Here is a 20,958-nt window from a genome sequence, read left to right as displayed (position 1 = left end):
GGCTTTTTTTCCTCCTGTTTGAGAGCTCCTTCAACAGGACCTCTAAAAAAATGGGGACTTATAAAAGGACCTCCCCTGTTGTGTGAAAGAGGACTGACGGCGCTATCACCAGAATTGACGTTAATGCAGGTGATACGCGCAAATTAGTGGCAAATAAGAATAATAAAGAAGCTGTACATGTAAAGGGGTATGTCTAATTTGTTCTTCTATACTTATATGCGTATGGAGGTATAATTGGTAATATTTTAAATTAGTGAAGTAACCACATGTTCCTCCTGCTCAACAGGGAGGGGTGGATGTCGGGGGGGAAAAAGAAATGGGAAATGAAAGGAAGCTGGAGGAAATGAACACCAATGGAAGTAAATAGAATCTTAGATGAATTCTGCATACAGATACAAAAGACGTTATTATATTTCCCTTTTATAACAATCTGTTTAAAAAAAAAATATGCCACCCGTGGTAAACAGAGTTTATATTTAAATATTCCGGGGAGGCCAAGCAAAAAATATATATTTTTTTGACACATTTTCATGACATACATTTTGCAAACCATTGCTTTTTTTTTAGAGCCATTATGGCTGCCCTGTTTGTTGTTAAGAGAAAAACCAGGTGGTGCATCGCCATTGCGCTTTTTCGATTAATGACGTTATGGCCGTTCCTTCCCACAATATGAACGTGCAAATGTGCACATATTGTACATGTGATACGAAAATTGCACATCACTCTTCCATGTGGAGCATCCATGGGTGCGTATTGATGGTGTGACCCTCATAGGGGATTTTGCTGTGTGCGCATTCAATTTAGCGTTAGTGCTACATCTTTTAAAATATGAAACCAGTCAGTGTTTAGCTTAATTCACGTATTTGTATTTGCATGGCCATTGGTCGCTATTTTTGTAACGTGGTATACGTACGTGGGCAAACACGTGTACAAAATTTGCTACACCGCACAGGACACTTTTGGTTTCGTACAACATGTGCCTTTCTCTTCCTTGTTCTAATAATACGTACCGCCTTAATGACAAACACGTTTGAAGCTGCACAAAGAATTTGAATAAATGCGGCAACAACAAAATGAATGACATAGAAAAAAGAAGTATCATGTGGGGAACATCATTTAACCAAAATAAAAGGGTCCAGGTGAAAAAAAAAAAAAAAAAAAAAAAAAAAAAAAAAGATAACAACAAGGAAAGCCTGCTTTTGCTCTATACATCTTAAAAATAATTTTGCGTTTACTAATTTTATGATGTCATCCTTTGGCATATCATATGTGGAACTGTTATTATTTTCTCCGCCATGTAGCGAACATTTTTGTCCTGTTTTATATTCCCCATTTTTTTTTTTTTGTTTTGCCTATAAGAGCGGTAAGCAAAAAAAGTTGCAGCAGCGGTAGTGCTACATGTGCCGTGTGGGTATAAATATGACGTGCCAAAAAAGTATGCATAAGCAAATACGCTTATGTATCGTGTATAATATATGGTATAATGGGTTAAGTTTACGAGCGCAAATTATCCGCATAAGGAATGTATATTATTTATGTTTGTATGGAATACCGCATATAGTGACGCAGTTTAAATGGCCATATAAAATAATGCGCTAGCAAATGTAAATGTTATTTTACCGTTTAAAATCTTTATTTTATTTTTTTTTCCTTAAATGTTCTCATTTAATGTACAAGATATTATTTTTTCTTTTTTTCTTTTTTTTTTTTTTTTTACCGACGCATAAAATAATCTGTTTAGGTTAGGTAATTTCTTTTTCTTTTTTTTTCACCTTTCCATTTTTCCATTTTTCCACTTTTTCACGTTTTTTTTTTTTTTTTTTTTTTTTCCATAAATTTTTAAAATTCAATTATATATATTTTTACTTTGTGAACAGGCAAAATATGCGTACCCTCGCCCTACCTTGTTGTGAAGAGGAAATTTTTTTGAAAATGGGTAATTGGTGAATTTTTTTTTTTTAAGAGTAACGTTTTGAACGAGTTTTAAAATATGTAAGTGTGACATGAAGGTACCATATGTACGCGCCATCATCTTTATGTACGCCATGTATATAACAACCTGTTCGCGCGATTCGGTACACATGCTGCGTGTATACCTTTACGCGCGATGAGTAAAAAATTAAAAGAACCAAAGAGGGAAGCATAATTTCGTCTAGACGCATAATGTACCGTGCGCCGCACCTGCGCGCTTCATGTATGTAGTTAACACGCATATGTACGTGTTACGCTAATGTATGTGTTTTGTATACTTGCTCCTATGCACATTTTAACGCGTACGATGTAGTATGTGTATTTGCAACCAGGACAGCCTAATATGTGAGTACTGCAATGTGCTATATGTATGCGTATATATATTTGTGCATGCGTACTCAATGTTTGGGAGAAAGGTGTCCGAGGGGAAAACAAACAAGGACAACAGGAAACACATGACGTTTTTGTGTTAATTCAAAAGCGTAGGTGTTGTGCTGGGAAGTGTTTTCTTTTCCCCCATTTGTCATTTGTTATTTTGCCATTTTTTTTATTTGGCAACTTTGTTACTTTGCCGTTTCATCACATTACCGCTTCACCACTTTGCCGCTTCGCCACTTTGCCTTTTTCCTGCCCCCGTTATTTCCCTCCTTTTCCCCCCCTTTTTTGGTATTTTCATTTTTTTTTAATTTTTTGCGTAACAAGGCTACACGGTTGTTATACACCGTCGTTACGTGAAGTTTTTTTTGTTGTGACTTTTAACAAGCACAAAAAGGAGAAGTATATAATTGGCAAGCGCACAGGTGCCAAGCAACAGTCTTATATATACATATCGACCATTTACGCAACGACAAAATGGAAAACAACAAATCTGGAGAAAATGCAAAAACTTTTCTGGAGTCCAAGGATAAGAGAGGGAAAAAGGATGACGATGATGACGACGATGATAAAAAAAAGAAACCGGATAAGGACAAGCAAAACGGAAATCATAAAAGTAGCGGTGGAACTGAAAACGGTAGGGGCCAGACGAATGGTGGAGGCAAAAATAATGATAAAAACGGCGACACAAAAGGAGGTGGAGCCGCGGAAAATTCCAATCTCAATAATGATTCTGCCCCTCCGATAGATTCCAACGCCCCGAAAAGCCCCAACGTTACGAAGAAGAAGGAGCGCAAAAGCAACAGCATTTTGCTGAGCGATACCAGCGCTAAGCGCTCGAAGGACAAGGGGGACAATGCGCACCACAAGCATGGGAATGCGGATACTGCGGAGAGGAAAAAAAAAGAAGCAAAAAGTGTGAAATATGCGAAAGATGGGGAAAAGGCGAAACATCAACATGGAGAGGAAGAAGAGGAAGATGAGGATGATGACGATGATGATGAGGAGGAGGACAGTGAAGAAAGTGACTCTGAAGAAGAAGAGGATGACGACGACGATGATGATGACGAAGAAAAAAGAAAAAATAATGACATTAATAAGGAACAGTCTAGAAAAAAAGAACAACATGAACCATTTGAACTACTCAATCTAGACAGCAGCAAGACAATCCAATTTTACACTTTACTAAGTGGTAAACATAAAGAAAAAGATGATAACAGTAGCAGTTCAAGGACAGAAAGATACCGACGTACCAATTTAAAGAAGGAAAAAAAATTAAAAATGAGTCATACGTATGAAGAGTTCCTATGGGATCATCATGATTACACCTTGTTAAAAGTAAATTATAAAATTAACAAAAAAAGTCATTACGATAAGTCGAAAAAAAGAGCACACATGCCCATATTCATAGGAGAAAAAAAGGAACGTACTTTAAACAAGAGCAGTATCTGTACAGATAATGCAAAGTTTTTAAATTTCTTAAAGGATAATGAAAAGAATGCCTATTATTATAACAATCGAAAACGATACGAGAGTAGAAGAAGAAAGCAAATAAAAACTAATATAAAAATAAAAGAAAAAAGTGAAACCAAAGAAACGTTAGACAATTATATAATAAATGTGAATGAGAAGAATAAGTATAATGAAATAATGTCCAGCGAAAATATAGATAAATTCACAATGCCGCAGAAGCAGTATCCTGCTACCAAAGAAACAGATGAGGCGTACGTGAGTGAATTACAAGATGCTGAACAGAAGGAAGAAATGAAGGAAGAAGAACGCCAAAAGAATTACGCAAGTACCGTTGAAGAGGAAAAAAAAATTATAAAAGAAAAAAGCAAAGTTAAATCTTGCTTACGGTGTAACCGAAGATTTTTTATATTTCCACAAAAAACGTTAAGAAGAAGAAAGGAAAAAATTATTATTTTTTTAAATCATAATTATTCTGCGCGTGAAAATGGACAATTTAATGACCATTTTTACAAAACCATTCATAAAAATGATTTGGATAATTTAGAAGAAGAAAGAATTTACATTGACAATGATAACGAAAATACAATAAAAAAAATTATCTATAGAATATTTCCACAGTTTTCCATTTTCAGTTTAATCCTCTTCGTTACTTTCATCCAATGGGTAATATTCATTCTCCTTATATCCATCAAATCTGATTTTACCTTAACCCCATCAAGTAAGATCATTTTTGAAGAGGAAATATGCGAGGCCGTTTTCCCCATATCCCGTCCAGTTTGTGCGCAGTGCGTTCTTCCAATCAATCAGGATGCGCAAAAATGCGTGCGTATTAACACCCACCAGCATGTAATAATTTTTTCTTTCTTTCCCCCTCCCCCCCTCCTGTGCAGATGATTCGTTAAAAAATTTTGGAAGCAATTTCCCACACAATATTTTCAAGAAGGCCGAATTTTATCGCCTTTTCACAGCACTATTTTTACATTCGAATTTTAACCACATTTGTGCAAATACATATGTTCAGTTAACCGTCGGATTCTTGTTAGAATATTTGTATGGGACATATGTTGTTTTTTTAGTATACGTTTTTACAGGTAAGGGCGTGTGAGGGGACGTTGGAGCATTATTTGGCTGTGGAAAAAAAGGAATTTTTCTCATGGCCATTGTGTGTGGACGAGCATGTATTTATATAATTATACTGTACACACGCTTGTCGAAACACATTTTTTGCAAAATTTACCTTTTCTTCCTCCCCTTTTTTTTTGTAGGCATTTATGGAATAATTTTATCCTCCCCCTTAACGTACTGCTACTCGACCACCGAAAGCAGTAGCAGCTCCTCAGGAATTATTGGAATTTTTTTTTCAGAAATTTTAATGATGACAAATTTTAATGTGGATAAAATTAGCATTAGTGTGCATTTATTTTGTTTTTTCCTCCTCCTCCTATTTCTTAAATTTTCTTTAAACACCGTCAGTATTAATATATACAGCCACTTTTTTGGTTTCCTTGGAGGTAGGCATTTTGACGGGGTTCCCACGTTGAGCTGTGTATGTTTTAGCTCCCCTGTTGGGAAGCACGCCGCTTGTTTTGCACACAACACGCTTAACATTTAACGCGTCACACATTTACTCTCCACACCACGTGTACCTCCCCCCCTTGTGCAGGCTTTTTAATCGGCATAATTTTAAAGCGTAACCAACTGAAGTACTTTCTGAAAAATAATTTACTAATTCAAATATTGTCCCTGGTGTTCCTAATAGTAAGTTTAGCGGCTGCTATTTTTATATCAACGTATGTCGTACAGTATTGTCCAAATTAAATTTTCGAACAAATTAATTTCAATCAACATAATTAAGAAGAAAGTAAAACCCAAAAATAAAAAAACAAAAAAAAAAAAATGAAACAGAATGGAACAAAATGACTGTAAAAATGAAATTTAAGAAAACGTGACAAACGGGAAGATGCAAGACATGGATCGTAAGCGACAGGTTATGTGTGTGCAATTTTTCTGTAAACCTTTTTTTTATCGAGACCCCTTCCCCTCTCCCTCTTCTTTTTCTTTTTATCATAAGTGCGCCAACTTTTTTAAATGCCGTGTTATTTTTTAATTGACCTTTTCGATTTAATTCTTCTGTATTTTTTTTTTGCCCCCAATGTGTACATTATATGTATATACATATATATATTTGCACATCATAAGGTACATATTTTTTTGTTCCTTTTTTTTTTTTTTTTTTGTTGAAAGGAAAAGATATTTTTGTCTTTATTATTATTCTTTTTGCTCCCCCCCATTAGATTAAAAAATTAACAATGTGCCTTTTTTATGCCTTCCTGAATAGAATATGCTTTAATGTAAACTCCTTATTTGTATCTTTGGTATTTAAAATAATGATTATTTATTTATCAACCTTTTTTGTTTTAACTTTGCAATCGTTTGCAAGGAGAAATTTGTAACCATGATACAGGTGCAATGAGGCACTACATGATTCATATGCCCCATTTTGCTTACTCAACATTTGCCTCATTTACTACACTGTTAAATTGACGTTAATGGCTTTGTAAAGAATTACGCAAGCACAGGATCAATGTAACTTCTTTTCCTTCTTGTGAACAGAATAGATCAGTTTCCCTTGTGAAGAAAATGTGTTGTAACATAATTTTCTTTAAATGATACCCTTTACGATGAAGCTTGTGCTGTTTTTTTTTTTTTTTTTTTTTCTTTACTTCTTATTTGCCTGTTATCGAATGGAAAGGTTTCTTTGTTCTTGCGCACGTTGGAACGAAGTGAAACTTTCTTGCAGCTCATGCAGAACAGGATCGATAAATAATGCAACACACCTATGGGTTAGCCAACCTCACTACAAGCAGGTGTCTTGCCAATTGAGTTTTAACAAAACAATCAAATGTGATAAAAATTAAGTAAAAGGAGTGATACCTAAGGTGGGTGTAGTAAAAGTGTTATGTAGCATTCTCGGTACACATTTCGTTAACTTTATTTTTTACCTTTTAAATGGAAAGTTCGGATCTTTTTGCGGGATGCTCACGTGCCAGTGGAGGGAGGGCATGATGGACTGTGCCCTTGTTACACGACTGTGCAATGTAGGACAATTTAATTTGTCTAACGAGGTACACGTAAATATATCTACACGAGTGCGTAGAAGGTAAAAAAGGGGCAGCATGCCCACGCGGTTCATTTCCCTCGATGCGGGGCGGATGTAACGATGGGAACAAAATGTATTGGCCACACCTTTGGTGAATTCGTGCGCCTAATGGATGCACATATGCCTAATAAGTATATATACATTTCTAACCCGTTTGTGGGAAAACGAAACAAGACGAAGTGAATGCTAAAGAATGAACCAACAGCACCATTGCGCGGTGAACATATGAATACATATACATACCTTGGTGTATACATCCACGGGCGTCCATTAAGCATATGACATATGCATTCCACATGTGTAACTGTTAATCTCGTGTGTTTCATGTTTTTATCATTCTAAGACCTCCCCTCCTCCAGAATTGTTTTCTTCACATGCACATTTCCAAATGGATATTTTTGCAACTTGGCAGTAAATCATTGTATTTTTCACCTTTGATTGATGAATGCATATTCGCTAGCTTGTGAACAGCTTGGCCCAAGTTTATGGAAATTTTTTTTTTTTTTTTTTTTCTTCCCATTTTGGCGCAACGCTTGTTCATCGTTTTTGCTAAGAAATAGTAGCTTGGTTTAGTTATTTTTTTTTTTTTTTGGTACCCGCTTAAATTGTTCCTTTAGCTATTTTTGAGTTCCTGTGCAACATGGCATGGTTCGGCATGACACGCTCTGCTGCGATACGATATACAGTATGGAATGGAACAATATATGGGGCTGCTTTATTTTTAATTTAATTTTTTTTTTTTTTTTTTGTTTACCTCTGAAGAGGCCGGGCGTTCATTACAACCTTTTTATAATGTGAAAAAAATTACGCTCATGACTTATGCGCATTTTTCGGTTTACCTTAGAAAATAGGATCTTGCCCCTCATATCATATTATGCATATATTTCACAGCTGATATTTTATTTGGAAGCTTTCCCCATTCCACAAAAGGACCTGTGCAATTATGAGTTCTGTTCTAACATGGAAATATAATATGCAAAAGTTCACTTTTGGAAGACAATATTTTTGTATGATATAAAATTTGTTGGGGAGATTTACTTTTTTTTTCGTTCGATGCTAGTAAGGGAAGCGAGCTGCGCTCATGGCCTAAATTGAACCAAAGAGAGAATTCATAAATGTATGCACACGTACATTTACGCATATACTTACTTACGTGCCAAGGAAAGGATACTTGAATGTACCATGTAACACAGAGTGATGCATGAACAGGACGTAGGGACACTTATACCTATCGAGTGAATCAAGGGGGTTAAGGACGCACACGAAGGCAGTTCTCAAAGCCGCAGACAGATTATCAACGCATCATCCCTCCCCCCCTGCGGCACGTGCAGACGGACATATGTAAGCACAGAAACAAAGTAGCAACCACCCATGAACCCATTTTGCACTTAATATTTAGTAAATAAAATGTTTATTATAAAAAGTAATATACCTAGTGATAACACGTTGGACACGAACGCAAAAAAAGAGCACACCAAAATAAACAAATTTTTAATCATACTGATTGTCATACTTAATGTGTTAAGCCTTATCTTTACGCTGGTGCTGGCTCTTAAGTTTTACCTCTGGTAATGAACAAGGGAGGCGAGTGCATAAAAAGGACGCCCTCAAATGCATGCGCATGTGCTGATATAATCCTGCGCCGAGGTGGTCGTCCACAGTCTCATTCGCATAGCACCAGGAGTAACGCCTTTTTTTCATGTCACCACTGCCTTTCCCCCTTCCCTCCTGCAGTTCCTATAATGTAACGGCGTTTCTGCTTCTGCTCACACAAACGTGCCTGTGGACATACTTGGCCATCCTGAACGTTTACGACCAAAAGTTTATTTTTTCCTTGTCCTCATTTTTCGGATTTCACTTATACACACAAGTAAGTCAAAAGTAATCTCTTTGGCCAAGGCGTGAACAAGTTGTTCACAGGAATGTGGGCCTACACCGTGTGGTGTGTCAGCACGTGCATCTGGTTGGAGGCATGTACCAGCATGCACAATTTTGTGTAGATGTATATGTGTATAATTTCTTTTTTTTTTTTTTCCTCCGCCGCGCGCACCCCCTCTTCAGTGCTACCAAAACTATGACAAATTATTCCTGTCGGATGAAATTCAAGAATATCATTTCATGTCGGTTGCCCTTTCGCACCTGCCGTTTCTTTACATTTGCTACAACATAGTCATATTTCAGTATGACAGCGTTTTTATAAAAAGTAATACCGAGACATGAGCGCTGCTTGGGTGCCACGTGCGTCATGCAAAGCGAAAACACGCCGCGGCGATATTTTAGCTCGCAGACGAATGGCAAAACGGATGGATGCGCAGATGTGTAAACGTGCAGATAATTGTTTGCCTCTGTGAGGGGACAAGGAGGCGCACATTAGCACATTCGAGCAACGGCGTAACTACCATAAAGCATCGGTTTCTTTTTCCCTCCTCTCCCTGCAGGCACGCTAGACTACACCTACAATGACAGTTCCCTAATAGTCATGAATTTTTTAAGGGGAATATTTTGTTCCCTGTCGATAGCAATCATTTTTATAATCTCTATGATCTTAAACATACAGAACACGTTCAGGACGTATCCCCTGCTTAAGTTGTCCAACAACAAAACTAAGAAGTACCTACGTAAGGCTTCGCCGCTGGCACACGCGGCTGTGAATACGTGTGCCTCAGCTTATATGCGTGCGTTCGCGTAGGGCCAGTATTTCCTATGCATTCGTTGCACATTCTTTTGGAACACCCTTCATTCACTCTACTACCCCTGACCTCCCACACACACTGCAGTATCCGTGTTCCTGTTTTACCTGATCGACTCGCAAATAAGGATAGTCACATTTCTCTTCATCATCGAAACGTACGAAGTTAACCCGTTCAAAATATTCGTTTTTATATTCTCTCAGGTTGGTAACTCTTTTGGGAAAAATTCGCCAGCGCAGGCGAGCGTAATGCTTGTCTGGGCAATTTAGCAGTAATGCAACATTTTAGTAATATATATATATATTTTTTTTTTCCCTACTGCAGATTATGACCATATGCGTGTGCATTGCCTTCGATACGCACATTTTTAAAAACATAATTATTGGCATTTCATCAATTTTGGTGTCTCCCCTGTCTATTATATTGCACTCAACGAACAGGTTAGAAGTGGACACGATGCAAAGCAAACAAAAGTGTACCATTTTCCTGACTTGACATTTTTTTTTTTTTTTTTTTTTAATTTAATGCAGAAATTATAGTAACGAGAGGGTGGTGCGACTCAGCAAGTTACTAATCAATTTTCGCTTTTTCGAGTTTTTTTTAATACTTTTTTATGGGTCATTATATTATGACGATGAGGAGATAGGAAACACCTTTATACTTTATATACAGTAAGTTGACGCCGATAAGGTGACTGTAAAGGTTGCGCTTTGGTGGTTAATCCAAGGGGCGAAGCGCACTGCGCTGCGTTTCACTCCATTGTTTTGTTTTTTCCGCTTTGTCTCACCTTACGCTGATTCTAATCATGTCCCCTCCCCCCTGCCTTATAGGCTGATTAACCTCATATTGCTATTCTTTCTCATAGTAACATATAAAAAAGTGCTGTCTTACAAGAGGAAGTTTGACGAAAACGTGGACGAGCTCAATGTAGATTTATACAACAATATAAATGACAACTAGATGAGTCCGTCGGCATGCGCATAAATATATTTAGCTGCTCATGCTAGATGGTGTAGGTGCTTTTTGTTTTAAGTAACATTTTTGAATGTTTCAAACAGCCAGCGGTGTAACGCATATAGGCTTTTTTTTTTTTTTTTAAAAACATATAATGTAATTAATGACATTAATTTTTAAACAATATTGTGTGTACATTTAGTTGTAGCCTTTTTTCTTTTTTTTTTTTTTTTTTTTGTCCCTAATTTTATCGATATAACAACAACCTTGTCGCATTTAAAATAGACAAAACGACGTCTTCTTCAATGTGTTTACCTGTAAAAAAGGGGAGAAAAAAATGTCAATTGAAAAAAAAAAAAAGTGCAAATGAGCTAACACTTTTTAGTTTTGTCCCCCCTTTTTGTTCCCTTTTTCCACTACATGTTTTAAAATTACATTTGAATTTGCTAAAAGAGGAGGTGTGGAAAATATCATCCCTATCGTTGTCCGTAACATTCTTTTTATACGTTTCCAGGTATTCTTCCAAATTGTCTATGACGTTTTTATTTGCTGCAGTGGGAAGGGGTGTGTGTAGAATTAGCCGCGTTGCAGTCTGCCCAGTGATGAGCCCAGCGACCGCGGCACCACACCACCGCCATTTCCCTTTTGCTGGTCACACTACAATTATTGTTATGTCTGGTCAGTATTACCACCGCTTTGGCAGGGACCCCTCGTTTTATATTCCCTTGAGAGGAAGGCCTATCGAACCGAAAATGAGTAATGCGAAGGTGCGAAATGGGTTTGTATAACAGGACTGTTGCGTATGGCTAATTACCTCGTACGCAAGGGAGGATATGCAGTGAAACGTCGCGAGGTCGAGATCCTTCTTGGTCACAACATTCAGAATGATCTTCAAAATCTGGGGGCACAAAGGGGGGGCGCGAGGGAGCGAGTGCGTATTTGTATACATATAGATGAATATACATATATGTACTAATATATATATTGCTGATGCATTTTCGTGGCATATGCGCTGAGCATTTGCCGACGCACACCCTGCGTTTAAGTACCCTTTCGCCGTAGACCTTCAAGTCGAACCACAAGGGCTTTATTTTAACTGTCTGCCGAAGGAAGTCACAAAAAAAACAATCGGTGAATACAATCAAAAGCGTTGTCCCATATTAGGGGAGCACACATTTCTGTGGTGTGTTAGGGACGCAGCAACACCTCTGATTAGACAAAGCGGTGCAAAAAAAATAAGCAAATTTTTTTGTCCAAACTGCGGGGCACTCACTATGAGGAGAAAAAACAACTTGTGGATAATAATTTTCTGATCCCTATTTAACCGCAATATGAATCTTAAGAAGAACGGCCGAAATGAATAAATGAAGTTAAAGCAAAATGACTTGGTTTGTAAATTCAAAGTAGAGGAAAGTAGGAGGACGTTGAATATGGCGAAGAGCAAATCGTTTATGGTTTCATTCCACTCCTAATAAAATGGGGTGAGGAAAAGAGGGGAACTGAGTCAGTAAGGGGGTCATAATAACATGGCAATATATTGGGGGGGGCAAAAAATAAAGTCGCAATATAGTTGTGGACATTCCCAGCAGCCCCCCACAATGGTTACAAGAACGCGTTTAAATGCTGAGGTGCCCCCGCTCGGTTTTCCTCTCAAAGCATTAATATGCGCGGGGGGTGCAAAATCAATTTAACGCTTAAATAGGAGCAATTAATAAGGGTGATGAAGAATCCTAAGGCCTCTTCTTCTACAAATAGAACATCCTGCCGCAGGGGGGAAAAGCAAATCAGACAATGTACCATAAAGTGCACATGCTTGAAGGTAACACTGGTCAGGCGAGCCTTTACTGTGTACTCTGAAGCGATGTAAGTAAAAACGAACGGGATCAAACGCAGTTAAGAAAACTAGATGATGCATATATTACGTTGGTTAGAAGCAAACATAGCAAGAGCGAGAGGGAAGAAACTCTGATCATCACGTCTTCACTGTTGACGACGGGGAAAAACAAACTCCGTCTAATGACATATTTTTCTCGGCCAGAAGTCAAATCAGTTTGTGCAGCTAATTTATCATCAGAGGGGATTATCTCGTCGGCACTTTTATCAAATGATGTTGACACAGTCATAAGTACGAAGGAACCTTTTTGTGGCGTTTCGGGCAAAGGCAAAATGAGCAAAGATAATATGAAGAAAGATAAACTCACAAAATAGTTATTGCTACACTGAATACAGTAGAGTAGTAGCTGTATCAGAGCTATGGAGGAAGACAATACATTGATATTTTGAATTTGTTTATATTTCCTACAGAATAAAATTAAATTTATAATAAAATAGAAGAAGAACTTTTCAAATTTGAGATCAGCATGAAGTATCTCATCTCTGTGTTCATTTGCATTTGCGCCTTCCTTTGCTTTTCCAAAATAATTGGCTAAGGAAGCTTTCACATAATAAGTCAATTTCTGCAACAAGGTGATTATATTAAAAATGTCCGTCTGTGCATATGCTTCCAAATTTTCGAAAAATATAAAAAAAAAACAGAAGATGTCTTCAATTTCGTCCTCCGTGTTTACAACTGTGTGCATGTGCCTGATGACTGCGTTCATCATTTTGTATAAGCTCATAGTTTTGTAATGATCTACAGAATATTTTCGTAACTTGATTATCAAGTAGTATACATATATGGCGAGGTTACTGTCGATGGTGTTCATTTCTACATTTTCGAAAATCTTTTGCACCAAATCCTGAGGTGATGGGGAGGGGGTGCACATAATGTGACGGCTGCGTTGGAGGGACAACACATTGTGGCCATATTACTCAGGATAGAATCCCCTGCAATGTGCGTGCATAGGTCGCAATGTGTGCGAATTTTGAATCACGTCGCTGGGATTCTTTTTTTTCGATTCCTCTCCCCCTCCGAAATGTGTAACTTACCCCATTTTTGGAAATGGACAAATAAAATCGCTGATCATGCTGATGTTGCCGATCTCGCTGATCTCGTGGATCCACCAGCCCAGACTGGCTGGACGTGTACAAGGAGAGCTCCAATTTGATTACGTGAATGATGAAGGAGAAGTAGTTGCTGTAGGTGGTGTTGCTAATTTTTAAGGAGAAAATGCAATCAAATGCCAAGTAAATATTTTTAATCTTTTTGATATCCAGCCATACAGACAAGTTAATTTTATGCATCTCCTTTCGGATGCACTTAAAAACGAATGCTATTTTTTCCTTGGTTATAAAATAGTAGGAATAGGATAAAGACATGAATAGGAAGAGCGGGTTAATATTAACCTCGTAATCGTTAAATGAAAAAATTTTTTCCACATAATTGTCCTCCCTGCTGACGGCTAACTTTTTCTCAATGAATTTCCTATCATACGTCACACAGAGGTACAAAATGTAAATAACCGTTTCGATGATGCCCCCGTTGTCGTTAAAGTTAAAGAGTAGAACTTTGGTGAAATAAAAGTCGTGCTTGCCTATTATTTCGATCAAAATATCCTCCATGTTTTCCCATTCCTTTGGCGTCCCGTCTTCTTCGTGCAACAGCATCTCCAGGATTCTGTAACACTCGGGGTCTGCGCGATGGGGGAGCACGCAGTGAAGACATGTGGAACGGCGATGCGGTTCGGCACGCAATCCGTTATGCGAGTAAACAATCGATTAGTAAAGTGCACCCCGCTTGCGCGGAACTCTCTCCCCCCTTACCATAATTCTTGCCGGAGACGTATTGAAAAAAGAGGGTGAAGGGTTTACTCTTCATCAAGACCTTCCTCATTTTCCTTTTGTACATTTCAAAGTTTAGTGAACCAGACTCCTCCACATTATTCGCAACGCATTTATCGTTGTGTCGTGACAGCGCTACTTCTTGACGTTTCGTTGCACTGAGTGATTGTCTTATATGGGAGGGTGAAATTTTCTCCACGTGGTTTAAAACACCAGATAATAAGTGAAAGAAGGGGGTGAAAAAGGACGAGAAAAACAAATTGGTGCTTACATTCCGAAAGAGTTTTTTTTTTATACATATATTTTCAAAGATAAAAATACAAGAAAGGTATAAAAATTTAATAAAGTAAATGATATCCTTATCTAAGGGGTGATTGCTTTCCTGGAAGGTCTTTTTAAAAAAAGTGTGTAAATCGATAAATAAGTAGAGTGTTAATTTTACGAAAGTTAACACTTGTAAGTCACTCCCATTGTCTGCGTCTTCCTGCTCGTCAATTATTTTTAGGTTGTTTAAAAATTTTTCATTTTTGTTTAGGATATATATTAAGGAGAAGAGCAGTTTCATCACGGCTACAGAAACATTGTATAGGTAATCATTTTGCTCGTTAAAAATGAGTTCTACGTAAACATCTGCCTTGTTGGTGTTTACCATCTTCATTATTTTTAAAGCTGTTTTCAGGACTCTAAATAGGGCTGCAATATTGGTTATGTAAACTTTGTTCATTTGATTGTTTGACTCTTCCTTTTGGTTCCTTCTGTCCTCACAGGGGGAAGCAACATCACCTGGTTTTTCTCCCTTTAGGTTGTTTCCCCAAATGGGGTTCTCCTTATTTCTGTTCCTAATGTGGGTATAGCCGAGGAGGGAGTACCGGGTTTCCACTTCATTTGCGAAGCCGTCCCCATTGTTGCATTTCTGTTTAGGCGCCAACATATCATCCAGCGCGTAAGGTTGTTCCTTCGTACACAACGTGGACAACGCTTCCTTTTTTGTCAGAGAAAGCATTTGATTGTTACCCCTTTTATCCACCTCGTATTGTTTCACTTTTAAGCTCTCTTTGTAGATCCCTTCGTCCTTTCCAAATATAAAATCTTCAAAAAAAGCGACGATTTGTTGAACGCTCGTAGGAACAGTATCAGGGGCTGATACTACCACTAAGAATGGAATTATATTAACAATTTTGAAGACGTGAAATATGGTTAGGGAAGAGTAGGACCCATCGATGAGCATATTAAGGGCCTTTAAAAAGTTAAAGAAGTTCGAATAGTCATCACTAATCTGGTTGTACACACTGTACTTTTTATTTACGTATTTCAAAATTATGTCAATTAGGACATCAATCATATAATGTGCATGGGTATGAGCAAAAAGAGAATTGTGAATAAAAAAGGTAACTAAAAATTTCAACGTCTTTTCTCTTAAGCATTCATATTTTGTGTTTGAGAGAAAATCGAAGACCCATTCTATCAGTGACGTGTTGGACAAAATTATATTCACAATGGCTTTGTGTATGCTGCAGAATTTGTAAAATATTTCTAAGCACTTCATTTGAGTATCTTTGCAAAAATTATTTAGTAGCGTTTCTTGTAGGTTATTACACAGAGTGATGAAATGTTGAATGTTTTCTCTCTTGTTTGGTATCTTCCAGGGGGTGTTGTTGCTGCACTTTTCACAATCTGCTTCGTACCTGTCTTCCGCGCACAGGGTGTCTATATCGTTGTCCGTATCCGAATCGGTGTTGGACGTTTTAGAGAACATACTTGCGCTGCTTCTCCCCCCGGAATGCTTTATTTGTTCGTGTTCTTCTTTTCCTCCTCGATATATGCGGGGGTACCCTTCTGCGCTACCCTCTCGGCCCAGGTCCCCCTCCTGAAACTGTTGCATTAGTTGTATCCTTTCACCCACTTCAAAATGCGGAAGCTCATCAAACTGCTCCAATTGATCCAGCATTTTCAACCCTTCTCCCTCTTCAACCCATGCTAAACCCTCACCGGTCGTGCTGCCACTATCACAGTAATTCAGCACGGGGACGCTGCTACTGCTGTGTGTGCCGGAATTCATACCATGGTAGTAACGCAGCTTGGACAGCTGCTTTTCACTTTTCCTCTCCGCTGTTTCATCCGATACTCGGTCTTGATCCACACTACGTTCTCTTTCAAAAGAGTCGCAATAGTAGGTAGCACTATGTTTGCAATTGGTGCCCTCCCCATAATGATTGATGTCAGTGAGTTCTTGCCCATACTCTGTGCATCTGACTAATGTGTTAATACTCTGCGACGATTTGAAACCCGATTTATTTTCTTCCTTTTCTTGCACACACAATGCATTGAAATTTTCTTCTTCGGATGGTGTAGCATGATAAAATGAGTCACTGTTGTAGGGACTGCTCGTTGAGATGTGCTGATCTGCTTGACCACACACATCTGCACTTGTGTTGTTCCCTCTACCTCCGCAAGAAGTCTTCAACCGGGATTTCCCCCCTTGCACACGTGTTGGATTCACATTTTCGAATTCGGCCTGGGCTTCTTTGACGTATTTTTTGTTATATTTTTTTTCACTGCCTTTGCGTTGGAAAATATTCCCACCCTCCTGATGACTTTGTTCAGTTCCGTTTTGACTCTCCTCAAGATCATTTTCATTCGGAGGATTCTGGCTACGTTTACAAAATTGCTCAGGTGTGTCAGTTTGGAAAGGCTCAAAATGGCCGTCATTTTTCCCGTACAGTTGGTTTGAACAGAGGTGGTCACGAAGGGTATTGCTTTGGCTGCCCCAGTTGCTGCCGTTGACGCTGCCGCTGCGATGTTGTGTGTGATGTTGGCTGCGATCTCGGCTACCGCACCTACCGTGGGTGTTCGAACAGGAGGTGTTGCAACTTGCGCGGGGGACAAGCGAAAGTTCGCGATTTTTCTTGGCTTTTGATATAAACTTATTTGGGGTGCCAAAAATTATTGTATTAAAAAAATAACTTATATCATTATAATTTTTCGTAATTATATAAATGAACTCTATGTAGTAATTACACAAGTGTGTGTTTTTGTTGGTGCACTTAAAATGTTTAATAAGATTCGAGAAAAAGTTTTTTAGCAATTCTTTGTTAATTTGCCATAGTGAATTGTCACCCCATAATTTATAAATAATTTGCAGTGTGAGCAGAAGCGCCTCGTTGTGCCCGCGGTTACCGTTGCTGTCGCGGCGGCTGCCACTGCGGCAATCCCCACGTGTGTCATCTCCATTCGCGGCGCCACTATCGCTGCTGCTCCCGCTATTTGGGCAAATGCTTGGGGCGCCCAAGGAAGAAGAGCAATCCTGCCCCTTTTTCTTGTTTTTCAAATCATCAGGTATAGAATAATTCTGCACGAACAACTTTATAAATTCTTCAATGACTGCCGATTCGTTCTTCAATGTAATGTGTATAATTGCCACATCATCCATTAATTTTTTTAATAATTTAAAAATATAAAAATACTTTTTTTCATTGGTAGAGAATTTTTTTAACCTGACAAGTACACAAGTATAAATTGCATCCTTAAAAATGTTACAAAGATCTTCAGAGCAGGTGCTTAGAAATTCTTTGCATGCATTGGTGGCCAATGTGATTAGTTCATTGTTGGCCGCATGGGCATAACAGTTTTTATTTCCAGCACCTTCTGCGTTTAACTTCTTTCCTCCGTTGCTTTTTTCCACCCTGTAGAAATTTCTACGCAGTTGCCAATCATCGCAGTTGTAACCATTCTCACTATTGCTGCCATAGTGATCGACACTTCTTTCCGACGTACCCTCCAAATAGCTAAACGTATTTGACAAAAACAAAGTGTGATCTAGAAGGAAGAAAGAAAAGTGGTACCGAAAGTCCTGACAATTCTTTATGGAGTATATTTCATTCACACTTTTAAAAAGCGCATATTTTTTATATAAGGGAGATTTGTTGAAAAATATTTTGTTCATGCATTGCACGCATAGGACATTTTGCCGCTTATCGACAAACACTTTGTCGTGATTTTCTATGCCATGTTCGTCCGTCCTCATTAATAAAACTTCGTTGAATATTACGTTCAGTTTTATTTCCATTGTTGTGTGGGGCAGAGTTCTCCTTCAGCTTCGTTGCGCACATATAGCACTTGTAGAAAAAAGCGCGTTTTTTTTTTTTCTATATGTGCTGCTGCGCTTGCACTGCTTTTTACACTTTTGTACAGTATAATGGAAATGCACACGTTGATGACCACACGAGTGATCAGCACGGGATAGGACGGTACATCAAATTGGAACGGAAAAAAAGGTTACTTTCTTTTTAATCCACATGAAAAGCACTTGAGAAAAGCATGTCCTTAAATGGTGTTGCTTACAGGGGTACTATTTCGCCAATTGGTATTTTAAAAAAAATGTTTTTTTTGTTTTGCTCCAAAAAGTTAAAGGGGACAATTTTTGTTTATACAAATCAGCATAAAAAAAGGGGGGGTGATTAAAATTGCAATACAACGCAGTCATATTCACGTAGCAACGGAAAGCAATTAGAAAGATGAATAATGATTTAATTACTTCATTATTGCTGTTTTTTTTTTTTTCTGTTATATCTTGATAAAAATAAACACATATGTATAAAGCATTTAATTCGGTTTACAAATGAATAGTCAGCATGCCAACGTACACATATACGTACATGCGTGTGTACATACACGTGTGCCTCCTGAGATGTACACATATTAATGGCACACATGGGACAGGGATAAATCTACATATTTATTAACACAAATTGGTAAAAAAAAAAAAAAAAAAACAAGCAACGTAACGCAATTCGAAAAAATTACATATTATATATACATGTGCAAAAATGCACCTAAGCTTGAAACAATTTTCAAATAAGATACAGAAAAAAAAAAAAAAAAAAAAAAAAAAAAAAAAAAAAAAAACTACAAAGCGTTTTATGATGACATGCAAGCCCCAGTGACACAATTCACATATCAACATGAAAGTGTGCCACATCAAAATCGATTTCGACGTATTCCTCCAGCGTTATGGGGGAGAGCTTTTTATACTTCCTCTTGACATTATACACATGAAAGTCACTTCTGCAGTGCAGCTTGTAGTTGCTTTTTTCAATTTTCGTCAAGCAACTTGTGCACATGATTACGGCTTCGCTGTTTGGCTTGTCACTTGGTTCTTCCTTGCTTTTCTCTTGTTCCGTGTTTGGAGCGTCTTCGTGTTTGATGCTATTGGCGCTGTTTTGGTTGTCATCCATAGCCTTTTCCTCATCGTTCCTATTAGTGCTCTTGTTGGCCTGCTGGGGGTGGTCACGGCTCACGTCCACGGAGTTATTCGCATTTGCAGCGTCGTGATTGGCTTCTGCCTGTCGGCGACTGTTGCCTTTGGCGTTGCCTCTGTTACGACTGCCCTTGTTGCTTATACCATCGTTTAGGTTGTCGCCCCCCATTTGTCGGTCATCCTTGCCTTTAGCTGTCCTTGCCATTGTGTCATTCGTATCCACCTTCGCACTAGTCACTGAATTTTCCACATTGTTCTTCTTCTTCTTATTGGAGGTGGCTATCTTAACGTTATTATTCAAAATTTTGCTGGAACAGCTCTTCTTATATTTTTTGGTAAAGGCATCTACACATCTATATACACACGGGTAGCATAAAAATACAATTTTATGCATTTCCGCATTTTTTTCCTTCCTTTCTTTTTCGTGTTTATTCTTTTTTTGTTTCGTTTTTACTTTAACGTCATCGCTAAGGGGATCGACCTCTGTCTTTTCATCCTTCTGTCGTGATATTTCACCTGTTGTGTTTTTTCTTTCCTCCTCATTGGAGGTGCTGTGTAACAGATGGTTTATTTCTTTTTTCGAAATACTTTCACTCTTTTCCTTTTCATTCGTGTAATTTTTGTTAGTTCCGTGACTTGTCTCATATTCCGCGTCATCCTCCTGTGCCCCTTCATTCGACTTGGGTGGTGAACTGTCCTCTACAGGGGCATCTTTGTGATCGCTGCTCAGGTGGGTGCTACCTGCATTGTTACTACAGTGTTCTTTATTGCTTGCATTTTGATCAGCAACGTTTTTGTGGCTGTAATTCTCCTCCTCTTCATCTTTCCCCATGACGCTATTGCCTGCACTATCCGCAGCAACTGGAACCCTCAACATTTTTTCATTTTCTCCAAATTCTTTCTTCGCTGGTTCGCTGACCGCGTCTTTTTCATTTTCTTCTACCTCATTTTTACGTAAGTGGGCACATTCATCACGCAGGTGACTACTTTCCGCATCTACATTGTCTTCTCTCTTAACGTTGTTGGTTAATTTTTGTTCTTCTATAATAACATTGTTACTATTAAGAAATTTTATAACGTCCTCTTTTATACAATCATCACAAATGATTTGGATTCTCATGAATGCCCGTTGAATAACATCATCATATTCTTTACTTAAAATGTCAAAAACTTTTAACGCTTGCTTCTTTGCGCTGTCGTCTATGTTTATGCTGTAACCAATATTTTTAACCATGCCTGTGGTGGTGGGGGCACATTTGGCAGAGGGGGTGTTGAATTAACATGGTGTGTATGCTAGTGGGGGAGGGGAGCTTAGCAGTGCCTCCCACATGTCTACATGTACATATATATACATGTAT

The 20,958-nt window shown here is 38.2% G+C and overlaps 4 protein-coding genes across 4 annotated transcripts; 2 read left to right on the top strand and 2 right to left on the bottom strand.

The window, feature by feature from the left end:
* Window positions 1–2,823: 2,823 nt before the first annotated feature.
* On the top strand, window positions 2,824–6,272 carry AK88_04901 (uncharacterized protein; the record flags this gene model as incomplete). The annotated part of the gene is made up of 5 exons (XM_012482505.1): window positions 2,824–4,537; window positions 4,710–4,910; window positions 5,085–5,330; window positions 5,483–5,577; window positions 6,114–6,272. The coding sequence occupies 5 exons, from the start codon at window positions 2,824–2,826 to the stop codon at window positions 6,270–6,272; spliced, it is 2,415 nt and encodes an 804-aa protein (XP_012337928.1).
* A 2,114-nt stretch (window positions 6,273–8,386) lies between these two features.
* On the top strand, window positions 8,387–10,629 carry AK88_04900 (uncharacterized protein; the record flags this gene model as incomplete). The annotated part of the gene is made up of 8 exons (XM_012482504.1): window positions 8,387–8,547; window positions 8,714–8,849; window positions 9,041–9,182; window positions 9,418–9,597; window positions 9,757–9,872; window positions 9,994–10,109; window positions 10,200–10,340; window positions 10,500–10,629. 8 exons carry the CDS (start codon window positions 8,387–8,389, stop codon window positions 10,627–10,629), a joined length of 1,122 nt encoding a protein of 373 aa, XP_012337927.1.
* A 241-nt stretch (window positions 10,630–10,870) lies between these two features.
* Window positions 10,871–18,409, bottom strand: AK88_04899 (uncharacterized protein; the record flags this gene model as incomplete). The annotated part of the gene is made up of 9 exons (XM_012482503.1): window positions 10,871–10,938; window positions 11,002–11,172; window positions 11,371–11,521; window positions 11,673–11,723; window positions 11,897–12,091; window positions 12,316–12,384; window positions 12,546–13,361; window positions 13,552–14,195; window positions 14,326–18,409. 9 exons carry the CDS (start codon window positions 18,407–18,409, stop codon window positions 10,871–10,873), a joined length of 6,249 nt encoding a protein of 2,082 aa, XP_012337926.1.
* An 883-nt stretch (window positions 18,410–19,292) lies between these two features.
* On the bottom strand, window positions 19,293–20,834 carry AK88_04898 (uncharacterized protein; the record flags this gene model as incomplete). Its single annotated transcript, XM_012482502.1, has 1 exon — window positions 19,293–20,834. One exon carries the CDS (start codon window positions 20,832–20,834, stop codon window positions 19,293–19,295), a length of 1,542 nt encoding a protein of 513 aa, XP_012337925.1.
* Window positions 20,835–20,958: the final 124 nt, after the last annotated feature.

The sequence above is a fragment of the Plasmodium fragile genome, assembly GCF_000956335.1.
Source record: "Plasmodium fragile strain nilgiri unplaced genomic scaffold supercont1.81, whole genome shotgun sequence".
NCBI classification, from domain to species: domain Eukaryota; phylum Apicomplexa; class Aconoidasida; order Haemosporida; family Plasmodiidae; genus Plasmodium; species Plasmodium fragile.
Note: the sequence above shows the minus strand (reverse complement) of the source record. Positions and strands in the feature narration are given on the sequence as shown.